Source organism: Neoarius graeffei, chromosome 13 (assembly GCF_027579695.1).
Source record: "Neoarius graeffei isolate fNeoGra1 chromosome 13, fNeoGra1.pri, whole genome shotgun sequence".
Lineage (NCBI taxonomy): Eukaryota > Metazoa > Chordata > Actinopteri > Siluriformes > Ariidae > Neoarius > Neoarius graeffei.
In genome coordinates this window covers 24,320,376-24,342,261 of record NC_083581.1, presented here as the reverse complement: position 1 = coordinate 24,342,261, position 21,886 = coordinate 24,320,376, and the positions used below count along the sequence as shown (strand labels likewise).

General features: G+C 45.0%; 1 protein-coding gene across 2 annotated transcripts in view; it reads left to right on the top strand.

Moving 5' to 3' along the window:
* Positions 1–21,886, top strand: part of LOC132896505 (probable phospholipid-transporting ATPase IIA) — a 154,626-nt gene that overhangs the window by 69,818 nt on the left and 62,922 nt on the right. For both annotated transcript variants that reach the window (XM_060937371.1, XM_060937372.1), the window contains 7 exons: positions 55–106; positions 1,349–1,443; positions 1,537–1,617; positions 1,707–1,782; positions 1,880–1,956; positions 5,750–5,910; positions 13,484–13,626. In XM_060937371.1, the coding sequence (XP_060793354.1) occupies positions 55–106; positions 1,349–1,443; positions 1,537–1,617; positions 1,707–1,782; positions 1,880–1,956; positions 5,750–5,910; positions 13,484–13,626 (685 nt within the window). The remainder of the gene's footprint in view (positions 1–54; positions 107–1,348; positions 1,444–1,536; positions 1,618–1,706; positions 1,783–1,879; positions 1,957–5,749; positions 5,911–13,483; positions 13,627–21,886) is intronic.

The window sequence follows — 21,886 nt, the reverse complement described above, 5'->3', positions numbered from 1 at the left end:
AGAGTGGTCACGTCTCTTTATAACCATCCTTCTTTCTTTCACACTCCTCTGTAGAATCAACGTGTTCCTGCTGACATGATCTTCCTGAGGACCTCTGAAAGGAACGGTAAACATCTGCCACTTCATCCCAGCGAAAAGGGACGACTCAAGTCGGGTTGAAAATACAGGGTTTCGGTTAAAATATGGACGTTTTATACCCGAAGCTTTTTTAGACCAAGATTGAAAAACCATAGCGTGACACGGCACACTGTCTCTCCACACACACACCGTGTGTGTGGAGACAGAGTGTGCCGTGTCACGCTATGGTTTTTGAATCTTGGTCTAAAAAAGCTTCTGCCCACTCAACTTGTTATGGCATGGAGTAATCAAATTTCATCTTGACTGAGATTTCTTTTTGTCTTTCAAATGGCAAAGGCAGTTGGCGAGGAAAATCAAGACATGCAAAGCAATGCAGAAAATCGAAAGAATACACAAAACAAACAAATGCAAAGGGCAGAAGGACAGAGTATCATCTGAATAAACAAATGACCAAGAGATTGAAATTTGTTGCGTGCTAGACAGTGTTGTTATTTCGAAAAAGTTCATCCGCAAGGTCACCGGTCCACGTCTGAAAAAGAAAAGAAGTCGATTTCTAACTCGAGCTGCTTCTTAAAAACGTCCGAAGAGCAATAGCACAGGGCTTTTTAATGAGTATTATGATTCATTATTCTAATCTCGAAGGCCGCACGTTCGTTGTTCGTCAAACTACAGACATGAAGAATAGTTTTGTTGACTAAAATCTGAAGCGTTTTTTTTTTTTCCTTTTTTTTTTAAAGCATGGGGGTTGAGCCGTGCCTGCTTGACGTGTTGGTTTTACGGGAAGGGCTGCATTGTTATCTGCCCTGCAGATGTAGACCATTAGGTCAATTATAAAGAGCCCAGGGTTCCCCAGCCCCAGCAGGATGACACATCTTTAAAATGGGGGCAGGGATGTGAAAACCTTTTCGTATAAACCAAACTGGAGTTCCAGTTGGATCGTTCCTTGAATAGCGTTTAATAACGTTGACTTGATACAGATAGGTCATGATGATGTATGGTTTATACCGTAGGATTTTTTTTTTTTTTTGTACTTATTGCATAAACTCTCCTATAAAATATATGAAAAAAGTAAATATTCCTGTCTGGCTGGTAGGACAAAGAAATTCTGCTCCACACTGCCATCTAGTGGCGAAGCTGCACTATCAGTTTAGTTTAGATGTCAACTCTTTGCCAGTAAGCCCAGAGAAACTGTAGTGTCTAGTCATATAAATAAATGCTGCACTCTGGCTTGTGCTGGAAGTCAGTTTTTAATCCGCGTGTTCTTCTGAAGGCTCGTGCTTCCTGAGGACTGACCAGCTGGATGGAGAAACAGACTGGAAACTGCGCCTCCCAGTGGCCTGCACACAAAGGCTCCCCACTGCAGCAGTGAGTTACTCACTAAATTCTTCACATTTACAGATTAAAAATGCCACATGGTATTAAATAAACGGCTTTTTTTTCTTCCTCCCCCCCCCCCAGGATCTTCTGCAGATCAGGTCGTTTGTGTACGCTGAGGAACCTAATCTCGACATCCATAACTTCGTCGGTACCTTTACCAGGGTGAGTCCGGATACGCTCGTATGAAGCGGTGCGTTGAAAATGTTAGTGGTATCAAGTCATGAGAAAGCTGTTGTCATGGCTGCTTTTAGGAGGACGGAGACCCTCCAGTCAACGAGAGCCTGAGTATCGAGAATACGCTGTGGGCCAGCACTGTGGTTGCCTCAGGTAAACGAAGACGTTACACCATTTCAGTGGGCGCTTTTACTTATTCACGTATCTTATGTCGTGCTCATTTCCACCATCTCTGGATCCGCAACCACAGGGACAGTGATAGGGGTTGTGATTTACACCGGGAGAGAACTTCGCAGTGTTATGAACACGTCCAATCCAAGAAATAAGGTACAAGTTTATGATCGTTTTATTATAATAATAATAAATATTCACAGTTTATACAACAGTGCTATTGAATTCTTGAATCTGATTGGTCAGTTGTTTGAAGACGAATGCCACTTTATTAGGAACACCCATTCGGACCACCTGCTGTTTTCTGCAGTTCTCTAATCAGCCAATCACCGAACAGCAGCACGACGCATCAAATCACGCAGATACAAAGCAAGGGCTTCGGTTAATGTTCACTTCAAATATCAGAACGGGAAAAATAGACACGTGATCTCAAAGTGTGACTTTTTTTCACTGTGGTATGGGTGTTGGTTTGAGCCAGATGGACCGGTTTGAGTGTTTCAGAAGGGGTGTTTACACGGCACATATTTGCATCGATGCTGCACCGATGTATTTTGTTGCGATATATCCTACACCGGTGTAAATTTTGTGCAGCGTTCACACATCACAAACCTGCTTACTAGAGAGAAGCGTGTTAGCACCGGTGCAGCCCCACTTGCGTTCATACGGCAGTTTTTGCGACCGTGCTATACGATAGTAATAATGCGGAAATGAAATATGCGCATGCGTGAAAATCTACTTCCTTTTCCCGGTTGTCATGGCATCACCAAGCGCCGGGAAAACAACGTGGATGAAGACACCAGTGTTGCCAGATACTGCTGACGTTTTCCAGCCCAAAATATGTTCAAATCCGCCAGAATGCACTTAAAACCGCCCAATCTGGCAACACTGGAAGACATGCAGTTCTGTTGTTGTTGATATTCGCCATTTTGGAAGCGCAAAATACCAGGATGCAAATTATGCAATGCCCGTATGTAATCAACTCTCCTCACGCGTAGCGAGTCTACCCCTGTAGCGTTCAGACGTCCCATTTTATAAATCGGTGCTGCCCCGCAAACTAGCATTTACTCCGGAGTAAATTTCTTAAACCACCTCCCGAGCAGGGTTAGATTTGCACCGGTTTAAGCAGCTTTCAGGGGCTACACCGCTATAACTTTGTACCGTGTGAATGCTCTACCGGGGCAGCCCCGGTGCTACACCGGAGTAAAAGTTGCCGTGTGAACACCCCTAGAAACTGCTGATCTCTTGGGGTTTTCGCACACGACAGTCTCGAGAGTTTACACAGAATGGTGCGAGAAACAAAAAACACTGAGCGAGCGAGCGACAGTTCTGTGGATGGAAACAAACGCCTTGTTGATAAGAGAGGTCAGAGGAAAATGATTCGAGCTTTTTTTGCCAGGAAGGATATAGGAACTCGTATAATCACTCTTTACAACCGTGGTGAGCAGAAAAGCATCTCGGCATGCAACAGAAAACAGAACACATTGGGTTCCGGTCCCGCAGCCAAGAACAGGAATCTTAGACTCAAGAACAACCAGGGCTTTGAACCGGTTCAAGGAACGAAAACGAAAACCGGGAACTTTTTCTATTTCACATGGAACAGAAACGAAACCAGAAACTTTATTATTTTTTATGTTCCGGAACAGAAACGCTTATTAAAAATAATGGTAACCGGTTAATACCGGTTTTTATTTCGTTCCTCAAAGTTTCTGTAGCCTACAAATAAGTCATTCTTCTCCTGCGCAAGTTTCTATGACCCGCTGGGGTTCACTTCCTGTGTGACGTTCGCTGATTGAATGGAGAGAGCGGGAAGGTGGACTACTATCATGTCTCCACGTGATAATAAGTGAGTAATTGCATTACTGAGTGTCTGAGCAAAGAAGAGCCTGAACGTTGCAACCTCCCTATTGGCTGTTTGTAAAAATGTATCAGTTGTTGCCCTTCCCACGGGAATCATCACGGGCTCGAGAGACGAGACCTGACGAGTTAGTTCGTTGGTAGCAGAACAAAGTGTCTGGACACAAATCGGGTTTTCAGAAAAGGAAAGAAAATAAACAGAGGGTCGAAAATACAAAAAAGGAGGCAGAAAATGCAAAACGAGTTTTAAGGTAGGACAAATGGTTACTTTTCTGAGGCAGCCCGCCGTGGCTGCCTGCAGGCTTATTTATTATAGCCCATTTAGTTAAAATAGTTGATATAAAATGTTTATAGTTATAGTTATGTGATGGTTGTCCTGATTTAGACTGTTTTTTTTGGGGGGGGGGTTGCGCGATGTTGCACCCGGGTCCAGATTAGGGCAGAACCGGCCCTGGCTACATTTCAGGTGTAGTTTGTTTTATGTATGTATGTACTTGCATAGATGTGTACTTGGTCTTCCAATATGGCGCCTAACAAAATCTCGCGGCGCGGTGACGTCATGCGGTAGCCCTCTATAGGGCCTGACTAGCCTTTGGTAACACACTAAACGAATTCTCTTTCATTTTTGGCACTTTTTCTGTTTGTGTAGATGGGAAGACATACTGAGAATCCAAATCGCCAACATTTGAAATAATAATTGTTTTGAATTATTTCTTGTCTTATTTAATGAAGGTTGTAATAGAATTAGCCTACATTTGGCTTAAGCTGGATGAGACAGAGACATAATTTTATAGCCATTTGTTAAACAGCTGACAGGGAACGTAATTAACCGTTCCGGGAACGAAATTTTTTTGTTCTAACCGGTTCGGGAACGTCTATTTAATGGTGGAACCCAAAACCGGAAACGTTAAAATTCCGTTTCTGTTCGGAACGAACCAATAGGAAAAAAATTCCGGTTCAAAGCCCTGAGAATCCTGTTAAAAGGGAACTGAAGTCATTTTTGAACTTGCTTTATTTCTTAATTAACGTGTTATTCAGTTATGTTTTCGGTTTTAGTAATCTTATACCATGACTCGTATTGGCAATTAAATATTATACGTATCGGCCTATTCGGTTTTTAGCCACGTTGAATTGAGTTCATTTGGTCCACGGCAGGCGTCGCTTATCCGCGCGATCTTCTCGAGACTTGTGCGAAACTTTGAACCGTCAAGTGTCAGCCAGGTGTCAGTGCCGCCAAACTGTTTTCCAAACGAAATATTGTACAAAAACGAGTTTAAATGACGCCTACTGTACTTTTTTTCAAACTTTCCTGATTTGCTATCAAAAACAAACAAAATTTCCGGCTTGATCACGTCAGCATTCGAAAGAGGGCGCGCGCGTCTTTTGACAACGTCGGCAGATGCCGGTCACTTTGATTTCCGCTGTACGTTTTACTTCCGTCCTACGATGTCTCGCACAAAATAGCGATCAAAAATGCATTCCGATATTTAATAAAATGAGAGAGAATTTTGATGATGATAAACTTGCCTTCAGCTCTCTTTTAAAGTGGCCGGTGAGTGTATAGTACCGACTTACGGATACTCGGTTGATTTTTGACCCAATTTTGACATCGCAGACGCAAATTGTATGTTTTAAAACCCACATAATGTCATCCAATAGGACGATGACGTTATGCACAGATACAAATACGGTCGAGGCGATGGCAGAAACGTAAAACGAAACGTCAGGAAAGAATATCTTCCCTACACTCTGAACCACGTGTTTTCTAGACAAACCCGGCCTAATCAGGACGTCGTAATTTCTTTTTATATCTTTTAAACAGGATCATCATTAGAGGATCATTATCATATTAATCTGACACGTTATCAGACACATTAATACTGTATTAAGGGGCCCGGCTCACCCTTCCCAGAAGCCTCTTGACCTATTTTCAGTGTCCTAGATGTTACGTTTTTGAAAAACCATCCACAAGATTCTCAATACTTCAGCTTATAAGGTCGAAAACAAAACCACAGCGCCATAATACCGTACGATGTTGTTGTATGTTGTGATGTCATCATGTAAAGTGGCACTTTGGAATTTTTATCCCCTGTAGATCGGCCTTTTTGACCTGGAAGTAAACTGCTTGACCAAAATTCTGTTCGGAGCCCTAGTGGTGGTGTCTCTGGTCATGGTGGCTCTGCAGCACTTCGCCGGTCTCTGGTACCTTCAGATCTTCCGCTTCCTGTTGCTCTTTTCCAACATTGTGCCCATCAGGTGAGGGCTTCTTTTATACAGTGGTGCTTGAAAGTTTGTGAACCCTTTAGAATTTTCTGTATTTCTGCATAAATATGACCTAAAACAACATCAGATTTTCACACAAGTCCTAAAAGTACCGTAGATAAAGAGAACCCAATTAAACAAATGAGACAAAAATATTATACTTGGTCATTTATTTATTGAGGAAAATGATCCAGTATTACATATCTGTGAGTGGCAAAAGTATGTGAACCTTTGCTTTCAGTATCTGGTGTGACCCCCTTGTGCAGCAATAACTGCAACTAAACGTTTCCGGTAACTGTTAATAATAATACATTTTATTTAAGGCGCCTTTCAGGGCACTCAAGGTCACCTCACAATACACGTAAACGACGGTAAAAAGAGCAAAAAAGACACAACAATATAAATGCGATAAAATTAAAATAAAATCAGAAATCAGCAGTAGTGGATGACAAGTTATAGTGAGTAGGCAAGTTTGAAAAGGTGGGTTTTTAAACGGGTTTTGGAGATGGATAATGAGTTAATGTTCCTAATGTCGGGGGGGAGGGAGTTCCAGAGGCGAGGGGCAGAGCAGCTGAAGGCTCTGGACCCCATGGTGGACAGACGGGCAGAGAGCACAGTGAGGCTGATGGAGGAGGCTGACCTAAGTGTCCGGGAGGGAGTGTTGATGTGGAGAAGGTCGGAGAGGTATGGGGGGGCGAGGTTGTGGATGGCCTTGAAAGTGTGGAGCAGGATTTTAAAGTCTATGCGAAATTTGACAGGAAGCCAGTGGAGTTGTTGGAAAACAGGAGTGATATGATTGATGGATGGCGTTCTGGAGACAATACGAGCAGCTGAGTTCTGGACCAGTTGGAGCTTATGGATGGACTTGCGGGGGGAGACCGAAGAGGAGGGAGTTACAGTAGTCTAGGCGGGATGTGACTAATGGCCCTTTTCCACTACCCTTTTTCAGCTCACTTCAGCTCGCTTCAGCTCACTTCAGCCCGACACGGCTCGCGTTTCGACTACCAAAAACCAGCACGACTCAGCTCGTTTCAGCCCTGCTTAGCCCCTAAAACTCGCACCGTTTTGGGGTAGGGCTGAAGCGAGCCAAACCGTGCTGACTGAGGCTGGGGGCGTGAGCAGACACTCCCCTGTGCACTGATTGGTGAGGAGGCGTGTCCTCACATGCCCACACACGCCCCGCGAGCGCGCTGGGATCTGTAAACACCGCAAACCCGGAAGAAGAAGAATTACGAATTACGAGAATTTCTGAAGCCTTATGCGCCTCGCCTCATCTATACGCTCTTGCCAGTATCTGTTGGCGTTGTCGGTGACAACAAGCCACAGCACCAAGACCAGCAACACTAACGACTCCATGTCCTCCATGTTTATTGTTTACTATCCGGGTCGTGAGACTACCGCTTAAAAGATCACTGAATCAGTGACAGACAGAGCATCGTGGACGAGTTCGCGGAGCGCAAGGCTCGCCGTATGCCCTTCAAATAATGCGCGCAGTAGGCTATTGATGTTTTATTATGAGCCATGTACAGTATGTCGCCGAATGTTTTTTTGTTTCTGAGTTACATGTTCGTTTGAAGGACTTAATGTACAAAATAACATAGTTGCACCCCGGAGTGTTGAAATTGGTAAACACAGTGCATTCAGTGAGGTTTGCACCGCCCTCCTTTTATTTCTGACTCTTCCTGTCACTGCTGCAACCTCTGAGCGCTCATTCGTATGCCCTTCAAATAATGCGCGCAGTATAGGCTATTGATGTTTTATTATGAGCCATGTACAGTATCCTAATGTTTTTTGTTTCTGAGTTACATGTTCGTTTGAAGGACTTGATGTACTAAATAACATAGTTGCACCCGGTAGTGTTGAAATTGGTAAACACCGCAGTTGCGGACATTTTGTAGCCTAAAATGATGTTATGATCAGCTTTAATAAAGGGTCCGGTCATTTGCCCCGCCCCCGGCCCGGCTCTGACTTGTTCCGCCACTGTCACTGATGTCACTGTTTGCGCTGCTTAACGACATCACATGACGTCCACCCACTTTCGCTAACTCCACCCAATGTGTCCACCCACTTCCAGCCAGCACGGTTCAGCGCGGTTGTAGTCGAAATGCAACTCCAACAGCCCCGCTCAGCCCGACTCAGCTCGACTCGGCACGGCACGGCTCAGCCGCGTTTGTAGTGGAAAAGCGGCATAAAGGGGCTTTTCCACTACCAACGCGGCTGAGTTGGGCTGAGCCGTGCGGTGCTGAGTTGGGCTGAGTCGAGCTGAGTGGGGCTGTTGGGGTTGCATTTCGACTACAACCGCGCTGAACCATGCTGGCTGGAAGTGGGTGGACACATTGGGCGGAGTTAGCGAAAGTGGGTGGACGCGTAGCACCGTCGAGATTTTTCTGAATGTGCTCCTCAGCCACAACACAGAGAAACGTCTGTGTCTCCACGATGGACCACTGGCTGGCCTTTCCTCGCTTGGGTTGGTCTTCCATCTTCTAGTTTTCTGATCTTCTTCTTCTTTGTCTTAATTCTTCTTCTTCCGGGTTTACGGTGTTTACAGATCCCAGCGTGCTCGCGGGGCGTGTGGGCATGTAAGGACACTCCTCCTCACCAATCAGTGCACAGGGGAGTGTCTCCTCACGCCCCTAGCCCCACTCGGCTCGGTTGGGCTCACTTCAGCCCAACTCCAAAACCGTGCGAGTTTTGGGTGCTGAGTAAGGCTGAAGTGAGCTCAGTCGTGCTGCTCTGAGGTAGTCGAAACGCGAGCCGTGTTGGGCTGAAGTGAGCTGAAAAAGGGTAGTGGAAAAGGCCCATAAATTGTGGACCAAGATGGCAGCGCTATTGGAAGTAAGGGACGGATGGAGATGGTTAATACTGTGCAGATGGAAGTAGGCCAACCGGGTAACATTATTAATGTGGGTTTGGAATGACAAAGAGCTGTCAAGGACGACACCCAGGCTCTTAACCTGAGGGAAGGGGGAAACAGAGGGGTTGTCAGTGGGGATGGTGAATCTGGGAGTGTTGGAAAGAAAGCACAACTTTATTCATCACACACTTGTGAAATTTCCTCTCTGCATTTAACCCATCTGAAGCAATGAACACACATGTGAGCAGTGAGCACACACACATACCCAGAGCAGTGGGCAGCCATGCTAACAGCGCCCGGGAAGCAGTTGGGAGTTAGGTGCCTCGCTCAAGGGCACCTCAGCCCAAGGCCGTCCCATATTAACCTAACCTGCATGTCTTTGGACTGTGGGGGAAACCGGAGCACCCGGAGGAAACCCACGCAGACACGGCGAGAACATGCAAACTCCACACAGAAAGGCCCTCGCTGGCCGCCGGGTTTGAACCCAGAACCTTCTTGCTGTGAGGCGACCGTGCTAACCACTGTGAGAATGGATTTACAACCAACAAGGAGGACCTCAGTTTTATCACTGTTGAGTTTGAGAAAGTTGGAGGAAAGCCAGGATTTGATTTCCTGTAAACAGACAGAGGGATGGGGGCGGAAAGGTGGAGGTGGGTTTAGAGGAGAGGTAGAGCTGGGTGTCGTCCACGTAACAATGGAAATGGATGTTGTATTTACGGAAAATATGACCAAGAGGAAGGAGATAGATGATAAATAGGATGGGACCAAGGACAGAGCCTTGGGGAACACCAGGGGAGAGGGTTGGGATGTGAATGTCTGTAGCTGGATGAACTGAGTGCGGCCAGGGAGGTAGGAAATGAACCAGTCCAGGGGTGTGTCAGATAATCCAATAGATGCTAGCCTGTCGAGGAGGATGGTGTGGGAGATGGTGTCGAAGGCCGCACTCAGATCACGGAGGATAAGAATGGATGATAGTCCAGAATCAGCTGCCATCAGGAGGTCATTGGTGATCTTTAGAAGAGCGGTCTCTGTGCTATGACATGGGCGGAAACCAGACTGGAACTGTTCGTATAGGTTATTATTATGGCGATGAGCATGAAGCTGGGATGCCACTACTTTTTCCAGGATTTTTGAAAGAAATGGTAGGTTAGAAATCGGACGAAGGTCATTGAAGTTGTTAGGATCAGAACCAGGTTTCTTGAGAATAGGTGTTACAGCCGCAGATTTGAGAAATGATGGAACAGAGCCAGAGGTTAGGGAAGAGTGAATGGTGACCGTTATCAGGGGTAACAGAGAGGGAAGGCATGCAGTGACTAAGGAGGTCGGCAGTGGGTCGAGCTGGCAGGTGGATATTTTTGATTTCAGGATGAGGTCAGAAATTACATTAGGAGATGGGAGTTGGAAGCTTGAGAACAGTTGAAAGAGGGGGGCATGAGAAGCCAGAGGAGATGGATTGCAGGATGAGTGAGGGGTCAGTTCCTGGTGGATCTTACTTATTTTTGCATTAAAAAATGTCATTAGAGTTACAGTGTTCTGTGGAGTAGAAATGAGGGGGAAAAGAGTCCGGGGGGCATAGTATTTTGTTCAGCACTGAGAATAGGGCCCTGGTGTTCCTATCACCAGCACTGATCAGACCAGCATAATATTGGGATTTGACTGAGGAAAGGGTGTTTTTAGAGTAAATGATGTGGGAGTGGTACATTTCCTTGTGAACAGAGAGTCCAGTTTTCTTGTAGAGCCGTTCAAGTTGGCGTCCTTTGGTTTTGAGTTGTCGTAGAAAAGGTGAAAACCAGGGAGCAGAGTGAGTGAATGATACAGTCCGAGGTTTTACAGGAGCAAGTGAGTTCAACAGCGTGTGGAGATGACCATTGTAGAGGGTAACCAGTTGATCAGGAGGGGAGGAGTAAGTGAAACTGGAGAGCCTGTCAATACCTGAGGAGAGAGCTGCTAAATCAACATTTTTAATATTACGGAAAGTGATAAAATGTGACTGTTTAGTTTTGGACAGTTTTAAGCAGGAGTTGAATGAAATTAACATGTGATCAGAGATGGGAAGATCATCAGCGGAACAGGTAAAGGGAGTGACACCAGAGCAACAGACCAGATCCAAAATATGTCCTTTAGTGTGGGTAGGGAAGTCAATGTACTGTTTTAGACCAAAACTGTCCAGGCATGATGTAAAATCCTTGGTAAGAGCCTGATTAAAGTTGTCCATATGAATATTATAATCACCAAGCATAATTACATTGGGAAAGAAGAGAAAGCAGATGTGAGTGAGAAAAGCAGAGAGGTCATTAATAAAATCCTTGTTAGGTTTGGGTGGGCGATAGATAGTAACTAGAACAGTTGGAGTCGGACCATTAAGTTAAAGAGCCAGAGTTTCAAAAGATGAATATGCTGGAACTGTAACAGGTGAGACCTTCCAGGTCTCGCAGTAGATTATCGCGAGACCTCCTCCTCTGCCGGTGAGACGGGGCTGGCAGGTGTAAACAAACCCAGGTGGTACAGAGTCATTCAACTGAGAGAAGTCATTGGGTTGTTGCCACGTCTCAGTTAGACATAAAAAGTCATACTTGCGATCACGGAGGAGGTCCTGGAGCAGTTGTCCCTTGCCCGTAAGAGAACGGATGTTAAATAATCCAATTTTGACGTCGCTGCGCTTGTTGGTGAAGTTGACGCTAGCCGACCTGGCTAGGCTGGCTAATACACTGCGGTCCACTTTCCTACCGGAGTTTCTCAGAGGATGTCGAGCTGTGGACCAGATGGAGTTGATTGCAGTGGAGTCATCAATGTGGTAGCTTCGTCAGGAGCCACGGTGGATGCATTTCCGAGGAGGTGGGCGAGCGATGTCAGGGCAGAGATACTGAAGCAGTGGAGGATCATATCGGTGGAGCCGGAGCTGGAGGAGCTCAGCAGCTGTGTATTGGAGTAAGGCTGACGATGAATTAAATATAATGGACAGGACAGTCCAGGTGAGCACAAACCTCATGACAAGGTTGTGAATCTTCATGTTGAGTGAGAGAGAAGTAAAGTTCCCGGAAAGCAGTAGGAGTAGGGAGGTGTGGAAGCCCCACAGGTGAGCAGACCAGATCAGACAAAACTGACAAACAGGTTGTTTTGATAGGGGAGCCAAGGTATAAAACCAACAGCGCCGTGTTTGCCGAAGGTAAAATATCTACTGCAGAGTCCGTATATTCAATAAAATTAACAAATAAGGGCCGGTGAGCAGCGGCAGCAAATGCGCCAGCGTGCACTCAACCGGAAGTATTTTAGACTGTGTGTAGGACTGTTGATCAGTCCTGCACACCGGCTTGGAGGAATTTTAGCCCATTCCTTCGTACAGAACAGCTTCAACTCTGGGATGTTGGTGGGTTTCCTCACATGAACTGTTCGCTTCAGGTCCTTCCACAACATTTCGATTAGATTAAGGTCAGGACTTTGACTTTGCTATTCCAAAACATGAACTTTATTCTTCTTTAACCATTCTTTGGTGGAACGACTTGTGTGCTTAGGGTCGTTGTCTTGCTGCATGACCCACCTTCTCTTGAGATTCAGTTCATGGACAGATGTCCATGAATTCCTTTAGAATTCGCTGGTATAATTCAGAATTCATTGTTCCATCAATGATGGCAAGCCGTCCTGGCCCAGATGCAGCAAAACAGGCCCAAACCATGAGACTACCACCACCATGTTTCGCAGATGGGATAAGGTTCTTATGCTGGAATGCAGTGTTTTCCTTTCTCCAAACGTAACGCTTCTCATTTAAACCAAAAAGTTCCATTTTGGTCTCATCCGTCCACAAAACATTTTTCCAATAGCCTTCTGGCTTGTCCACGTGATCTTTAGCAAACTGCAGACAAGCAGCAATGTTCTTTTTGGAGAGCAGTGGCTTTCTCCTTGCAACCCTGCCATGCACACCATTGTTGTTCAGTGTTCTCCTGATGGTGGACTCATGAACATTAACATTAGCCAATGTGAGAGAGGCCTTCAGTTGCTTAGAAGTTACCCCGGGGTCCTTTGTGACCTCGCCGACTGTTACACGCCTTGCTCTTGGAGTGATCTTTGTTGGTCGACCACTCCTGGGGAGGGTAACAATGGTCTTGAATTTCCTCCATTTGTACACAATCTGCCTGACTGTGGATTGGTGGAGTCCAAACTCTTTAGAGATGGTTTTGTAACCTTGTCCAGCCTGATGAGCATCAACAACGCTTTTTCTGAGGTCCTCAGAAATCTCCTTTGTTTGTGCCATGATACACTTCCACAAACGTGTGTTGTGAAGATCAGACTTTGATAGATCCCTGTTCTTTAAATCAAACAGGGTGCCCACTCACACCTGATTGTCATCCCATTGATTGAAAACACCCGACTCTAATTTCACCTCCAAATTAACTGCTAATCCTAGAGGTTCACATACTTTTGCCACTCACAGATATGTAATATTGGATCATTTTCCTCAGTTGTCTCATTTGTTTAACTGGATTCTCTTTATCTACTTTTAGGACTTGTGTGAAAATCTGATGTTTTTGGTCATATTTATGCAGCAATATAGAAAATTCTAAAGGGTTCACAAACTTTCAAGCACCACTGTAACTGGTGTACTTTTACACAGAGTCGGAGCATTGAAAAGTAAATCGCAAAGCTCCTTCGTATCCTGTAATGATTTCGAACAGTAATGTTCTCCATGTAACACGTTCTGCTGCATCTGCTTACCAGTTTGCGTGTGAACCTGGACATGGGCAAGATGGTGTTCAGCTGGATGATCAAGAAAGATTCAAAAATCCCTGGAACCGTGGTTCGAGCCAGCACCATCCCAGAGCAGCTCGGACGGATCTCATATCTCCTCACTGATAAGACAGGTGAGAATCAGAGTCAGAGAATTTGCAGTTTCTAAAACCAGCGAGGAGAAAACTACACACACGTTACGCATTTGGAAACGGCTTCTCAACGAGAAAGGTGAAGAGGAAAATGGACGGGTGGATTTCTCGATAAGGCCCTTTAGAGCTAAAGAGTGAGTTGAGAGACTCTCTTAAGCAATGAACTTTGTCTCTGTACGTGGTTTTCCCAAACTCACTCGTAAGAAGGCGTCTAAAGAGCAACAGGACGAAGAGCGTCTTTGCAGTGCGCGTCCCCGATACAGGCATTAGTAGTTGCTAAAGGCAATCGTACTGTCGTTGCTGAAGGCATTACTAGTTGCTAAATCCAGTCAATAAGGTCACATGGCGTTCATTTTTAACCAAAATCTAATTAAATATAAAGTGTTTAAAATAAGATAATATATAGCATCATCTGGAAGCATATATAATGTGGTAATTAGTGTGCTTATTGTTCTTTATTTATTCCTGTCCACCCATTTTTTTTGGAGCCGCTACTCCTCCTACAGCTTTTGCAGGGGCGTAGCTGGGGTGCCGGTTTTTTTTTAAAAACTAGATTGTCACCTGGGCGGCACGGTGGTGTAGTGGTTAGCGCTGTCGCCTCACAGCAAGAAGGTCCGGGTTCGAGCCCCGTGGCCGGCGAGGGCCTTTCTGTGCGGAGTTTGCATGTTCTCCCCGTGTCCGCGTGGGTTTCCTCCGGGTGCTCCGGTTTCCCCCCAAAGACATGCAGGTTAGGTTAACTGGTGACTCTAAATTGACCGTAGGTGTGAATGAGAGTGTGAATGGTTGTCTGTGTCTATGTGTCAGCCCTGTGATGACCTGGCGACTTGTCCAGGGTGTACCCCGCCTTTCGCCCGTAGTCAGCTGGGATAGGCTCCAGCTTGCCTGCGACCCTGTAGAACAGGATAAAGCGGCTAGAGATAATGAGAGATGAGATGAGATTGTCACCCCAGCCTCATTAGGGTTTCTATAACCTTGTATGAACTTCCTGTGGTTCGGATGCGAAAACCCAGTTTGTCAGAGTGTGTGCGGGAGAGGCGGATGCAAGTGCAGATATGTTAATGCACAGTGCAATATGAGCATACAGTGCGTGAAACGCACACAACAGGCAAACACTCGGAAACAGCAGGCAAAGTCGTAATCAAGGAAACAGGCAGGAGGTCAACTGAGGCACGGACAGAACATCAGAGACAAAACTATACAAGGTCAAGGGACGAGAAACAGGAGTCGAAAAGCCAGGAGGTCAACAAGAACCAGGAACAAGGCTCAGTAAGGCACACTAAACGCAGCGTAATACTTCGCATCATCCTTGCATGGGCGCAGTCCTTAAATAGCCCAAACATTAGTTCATTGATTAAAGACAGGTGTTCTTTGTTAATGGCGTGTGCGTGCAGCCCGAGGCGCGCCTTCAGGTCCACGAGCCGGTTTCTAAGCTTCCTAAAACTAGCAGTGGTGGTAATTATTTGTTCCATATGACACCCCCCCCCCCCCCCCCCCTTTGAAAAATCCTCGCTGTGCCCCTGTTTTGAGATAGCAACACCGTTCCGACTCTGAAACGTCCGTCCTGAAGCGGTGTAGTGTGCTTGTATACAGCTTTTGGATCGACGCACCCATTCTCTCGTTCTTGCAATGTTTTTTTTTTTTCCCATAGAGAACGAACAGGGCTCACGAATCAAATCGTCCTGCTCAGACACGCTTCATCGCAGACGCACCAAACCTCATATCATACTGTCCGAGCAGGCGAACTCCCCCGACGCACGCATGCGATCGGTTCTGACCCACACTCGTCTTTTCCTTTCTTTTCACTCGTCCCTTTTTCCTCCATAGGTTTCCATTGATTTTTGGCCCCATTCAAATGAATGGAGTTTTGCTCAGTCGCACTTCACCACACATCCACCAAACTTCATACGGCACCTCAGGCCGAATCACCCATCGCACACAGGAGATCAGCTCTGACCCGCACTCGTCTTTGTCTCGCCTTTCATCCGTCCATTTTTCCTCCACACTGCCGCTAACTGTTGGAAGCATGACCGTCATCCCTCCATTCCCCCACAGGTGATAATTCCTTTGGCAAGGATCTGCTCCTTTGAAACTTTGACAACAAATCAACTACAACTCGAAGGCCACTTTTTTAGGAATACTTGCACACATGCTAGCAGTTAGCATATAAGCATTAGCGTGTTAGCATGCTAGCTGTTTACATGTTACTCATTAGCATATTATCATGTTAGCTGTTAGCTAGCGAGTTGTTAGCATTAGCATGTTAACTGTTAGCATGTTTGCCAAAGAATGTTAGCCTTAGCATGTTAGCTGTTAGCCTGTGACCCTCAGCATGTTAACATGTTAGCCATTAGCATGTGTAATGGAAACTTCTAATAAACACTTCAGAACGCTTAGCAGTTGTCTTTTCAGTTATTTATTATAGTAGATCATATAAAACAGATATATAAAATAGGAAAGTAAAAAAGAAGACGACACCACTTCAGTGATGCCGAGAGTACGCGCACTCTGAGTTGTGTTTTAGTGGCCGTTATCTATTATACTCTTAAGGCATTCGCTTACTGCTTGCATCTTCATATGATTGGCTCAAGATTTTCTATGAAGCTTTGTTAAAGTGTGCACCTGGCGTGCTCTGGTATGTGCAGGCGGATGCGTAGTTAGGGAGAACTCAGGCACCCTGCTTATCACCGGCCAAGGCCACAGAAAGGCGATTACAGCATGTGGAAAAACAACTTTTCTCAGTACACTAGGCCACTTGAGCTCAACACACAGAAACACAGAGAATAGGCATGTTCATCCACTAAATTTCCCTCACACATGTTAGCCTGCTAGCTGTTAGAATGCTAGCTGTTAGTATATTAGCATTAGTGTTAACATGTTAACTGTTGGCCATTAGCATGTTAGGATGCTAGCTATTAGCATTCGCATTTTTAGCATGTTAACGTTAGCATGCTAGCTGATAGCATGTTAGCATTAGCATGTTAGTGTTAGCATGATAGCTGTTCTACTACAGCTCAGCAAGCACACTTTGCATTTTCTCGGCGGAAACGCAGTCCAGTTAATTAATGAAACTATTTTATATTTTTGGGCAATTTTTTTTATTCCAAGCGTGTTTTTAATTCAATGAACAAACGTTCACATGAAAGAATGAGTAAATAATCAGCTAAATAATTCAGTAAATGTGTTCCCCGTGCTCGCTTATTTCACTGTTACTCCCCCGATCATGCAGTCAGGATTATTTCAGCTGTTATCCACAATGCCAGTTGGGCGATGTTTTCCCTTTTATGTGTGCGCACAGAGAGAGAGAGAGAGAGAGAGACTGGGGGGGTGATCTGTGTATAGTCTGTACCTAAGGAGGTTGAATTGACCCCTCTCTCTCTCTCTCTCTCTCTCTCTCTCTCTCATATATATACATACGCACACCACACACACAAGGTCAGTTCAACCTCCTTAGGTACAGACTACACACAGATCAAAACCCCTCTCTCTCTCTCTCTCTCTCTCTCTCTCTCTCTCTCTCTCTCTCTCTCGTGCGCACACACCCACTGTTAGAGGTGCAGAAACGTGTCTCATTTATGACGCTAAATGAGTTAATCACCCGCCTCATGGAGTTAAATTTGATTAAAATGTCCGTTTCGTAGCCCTCGGCTTTTTGCCTATTGCGTAGCTCGGGTTACAGTGGGGGGCTAGTCCTCTGGTAACTACGAGAGTTTGACTCCCCACTCACATCTGTATTGCAGCGTGCCTTGCCAGACAGACGGCAGTAGGTACCATTTTTATGATGGTCTTTGGTACGACCCAACCGTGAGTAGAACTCACCATTTCCCGATCGAGAGGCGGACACTAAGGGCAAATACAGCCCCAATTACATACCGTATAACGGCGCCCAAATTACGGGCTTGTCAAAAGGCCCAAAATAGAACATACGAAAATCGCCCAAATTAGAAGAAAAAATCCTGTTTCATAAGGGTGAAGAACCCAAAATATTTTAAAATTATTGTTAAATGTCATTTTTTGGCGTATATATTTCAATTTGTTGTTCAGTCGCTTCATAACATGAAGTGAACATGAAATGCGTCTAGCGATCACCGTAAACCGTGTCTGAGTCTCTGACATCTGAATGTCGTAAAATATACTTCCTTTGTTTATGTTGTGAAATTCTCAACGATTCATGAGAACACGTGGCTGTCGGTTTGTGATAATTCTAAGAGTAATAACTTTGTGTTGCTGAATGACTGTTATACTAATTATACTACTGGACCTATTATTAACATATGTAAAGACGTACTACAAACTATTTTATGTGGTTATATTATATCTTGATATCTTGTTTTATTTTAATTGATATATTGTTGAATTGACATATTCTAGCTTTTTCGATATGCATCAATAGCTTAATTTAGACAGATATATGTCATATTTTTGATATTTTGATTGTTCTAGATCATTATTGTTTCACTGTTTGAGATTTTAAAGTTCTCTGCTGCCCGTACTCTTGTGCAAATAGATTGATATTACATATTGTTTCCCATTTTTCATGCATATAAAAAATTCATGAACTATTTTTATCTTTTTTATTTATTCAGAATGTTGGAGAAAACTTTTGACTTTTTAGATACAGCACTACTTTATACTTGCACATGATTATGTAATTTCTATTATTTTTATTGCTCGATATATTTATCTCATCTCATTATCTGTAGCCGCTTTATCCTGTTCTACAGGGTCGCAGGCAAGCTGGAGCCTATCCCAGCTGACTACGGGCGAAAGGCGGGGTACACCCTGGACAAGTCGCCAGGTCATCACAGGGCTGACACATAGACACAGACAACCATTCACACTCACATTCACACCTACGGTCAATTTAGAGTCACCAGTTAACCTAACCTGCATGTCTTTGGACTGTGGGGGAAACCGGAGCACCCGGAGGAAACCCACGCGGACAACATGCAAACTCCACACAGAAAGGCCCTCGCCAGCCACGGGGCTTGAACCCGGACCTTCTTGCTGTGAGGCGACAGCGCTAACCACTACACCACCGTGCCGCCCGCGAAAATAGTAAAAAAAAAAATTTTTTGGCTCGCTACGCTCGCCATGGTGCCCAAATTGAAAGCCTGTCTTTGCCCCTGGACACGCTGGCCAACTCACGGTTAATCCATATGTACATATTGAAATATATTCATAATGTTTTGCGTATATTTAATAATTAACTCAGTGTACTTGCAATGTACAAGAAAATTAATTGAACAGCGTCAGCAGATTCGACACCAGTTTCCCCCGTTGACTGTGAGCGAGAGTCCCTCCACGGCGCTTGCGCAGTCTGTGTATTCGGCTGCGAGCGAGTCGCTCTTTGTTTTAAACGAGTCGTCCGGGTCTCTCGTAAATTCCGAGCAAACTAAAGGACTAAGGCCCACTTTACACGGGGACGGTATAAAACAAAAACGCAAAAGTCCGTTTTCGTTCTCACTTTTTTCCGCATCTACACGACCGTTTTCAAGGAGGAAACCTGCGTCTATACGGTGACGCATAAATGTCTCCGCTATGTCTGCACGCATGCGCAACATCTTCCGTCTTGTCTGATCTGCACATCTGCGCCGCTGTTCTGTCAAGTTATCCTACCAAGCCTACTACACATGCGCGAAATCCAGGAGGGTAGGAAAATTCAACAGTAGTTTTGTCCCACCGATCAGCTGGGCTGATAGAAAATCGGTGAGAATTTCATGCATTTGCCGATTTTTATGTTTTGTGCGTATTGGTCGAGTCTTTGGCCGAGTCAAATAATTTGTAATGACTTGTTTTGAATAATAAAACGGTCTGTATGAGAACTTGCTAGGATAACTTTACAGAACACCGGTCCGGCTGAGGTACTGTAGTGCTCGAGGGAGGAGCAGGAGCAAACCGAAACTCTTTTAATCTGCCTTTATTAAGTAACACTCACTCTTGTTTCGGTGAAGAAGAGAAAAGGCAGTGTCCATCTCAGCAAAATAAACCCGTTCGGCTGCTAGTTTTGTTTTCAGTCTCGGGTTTATGGTTTCACGAGCGGCTTGAATAGGCGGCGCGCGCGTGCATGCACACGCGTGTGCGCGTGCGTGTGTGTGTAACTTGGCGACACCAAACTGAGGAGCTCCAGCCGGGCAGGTGAGCAGGAAAACACATCTACTGCATTAAAACACAGAGCAGCTTGAAGGTCCATTGGATCAATGTAATCAGACATGCTCTTACTTTTTTACTTACTTTCTTACTTCCCGGGCTGGCATGTAGCTATGACATATGTATGACGTAAACGCGTACCCGACGTGAGCAGATCCGAGCAGAGTTTCGCGTATTGGGTAGTTTAGACGGATATGCAACGGGGGCCGTTTTTAACTTATCCACTTTGGAAGGCGTTTTCAATTTTTTCCGTTTTTCAGCCTCGGAAACGCCGTCCCTGTGTAAACGAAAGGCACTTCTGATAAAATATTTAGTCGTTTTTACCCGACAGCGTCCTCGTGTAAACGGGCCCTAAGAAGTTGTTGGAAAAACCACGTTAGCTTAACGACGGATCTTAAGACGTAATTTAAGGCTCTCTCGGCCTTGAGAGGCTTTCGGGAAACCCAGCCCTGATTGGTTCCAGCTGGCAGAGAGTCGATAGTAACTCTGATAAACACTCTTTACATCCGTGCTGAGCAGAAAAGCATCGCACAACACGCCGAACCTTGACGTGGACGAGCTGCAACAGCAGAAGACCAGACTGGGTTCCACTCCTCTGAGACTGGGTTTGGAACAGATGGAGATTGGATGAAGACCAGGAAATGTTTTTCATATTTTCAACCGTCCAGTTTTCGTTTCAGATTTCAGTTCTTGGCTGAAAGGAGGCAAACCCAGTGTGGACGTCTGGTGTAAGAGTAACTCTGCTTCACATTGGACTCGTCGTTTTTTTTTCCCCCCCATGTTTTAACCATTTTTGAATAGTAGTGATGGTATGGTCGTATGATATGTTCAGCAAAGGGGAAGGCTAGACACGTCATCATCTCCGAGAGCTGTGAGACCTACGCAGGACTGTCCAGTGCGAGAGGGAGGAGGAATGATGACGCTTTCCAAAAAAACTTCCTCAAAATAAAGGATTTTGCCTTGAATCCAGTCTTCTTCTTGCTGTCGGAGCTTAATTAAAAGGACGACGTGATCTTTCAATCCTCAAGTCAAGTAAAAAAAAAAAGTCAATAAATAAAACCAGCTGTAGATTTACGCTCCGTAATCCCTCGACTACTTGAGTGTCCCATTTATGAGAGGGAAATGAAAGCAGTGTGCAGTTTGGTGTGAAAGCTGATAGCACTGAAGTGATTGTAGACAGTAGCTCAGGGTTCCTTCAGATCTTTCTCCGCTCCTGTGCCTCCGTGCTCTCGGCAAAGACGTGTCACTTATTACAATTTAAAGCCAACTCTAACCTTTTAAGGTTTTTTTTTTTTTCCCTTTCCCTGAATTCTCTTGTTAAAATCTCCCCTTGGGAGTTATGACGCTGAACAATCGACAGTTTCTACGTAAAGGGAAAGAGCGAGCTGTGAAATGGTGGACAGCGGAAGTGTGACTCAGACATGCTGAACCCCTTCTTCAGGAGAAGGTTATCTGCTGAGGTGTCCGGAAACGGGCTCCGCTTTTCTGGCATTACTGAGTGTTTGGAGTTTACGTTCTGGGTTTGTGAGTTTAAGAGGGAGGAATGTTGAGTCTGGAGGGCAGTAGAAGTCCACCACGAGTTCATTCTCGTGAACTTTCACTTCCTTTTCCAGGGACGTGATGAAACGGGAAAGAATGTAATCGAGAAAAGACTTCATTTCTATTGTTGGGTCCAGGTCAAGGACGTAAACTGATGACATGATATTTATAGTGAAAATAAACTAAAGACGTGACAGTTTTCTAATCCGAGGTCCGCCCGCTCTTCACCTTTTAACCTTTAACACTCCTCTACTGGATCTTCACTTGTTTAATTTTCATCTGTTTGTTTATTTCTCTCCGTTTTAACTCCTAAAGGCCACTCAGTGCCATTTCCTGTTCAGTTTAACCTCAGGGTTTAATTCAGATTCCAGCATTTACTTTCACTTCAGAGGAAGAGCTCTCACCTTCTTTCTTTCTTTCTTTCTTTTAGTAAATATTTTACTCTTTCTTTCTTGATCTCATTCTCATTATCTCTAGCCGCTTTATCCTGTTCTACAGGGTCGCAGGCAAGCTGGAGCCTATCCCAGCTGACTACGGGCGAAAGGCGGGGTTCACC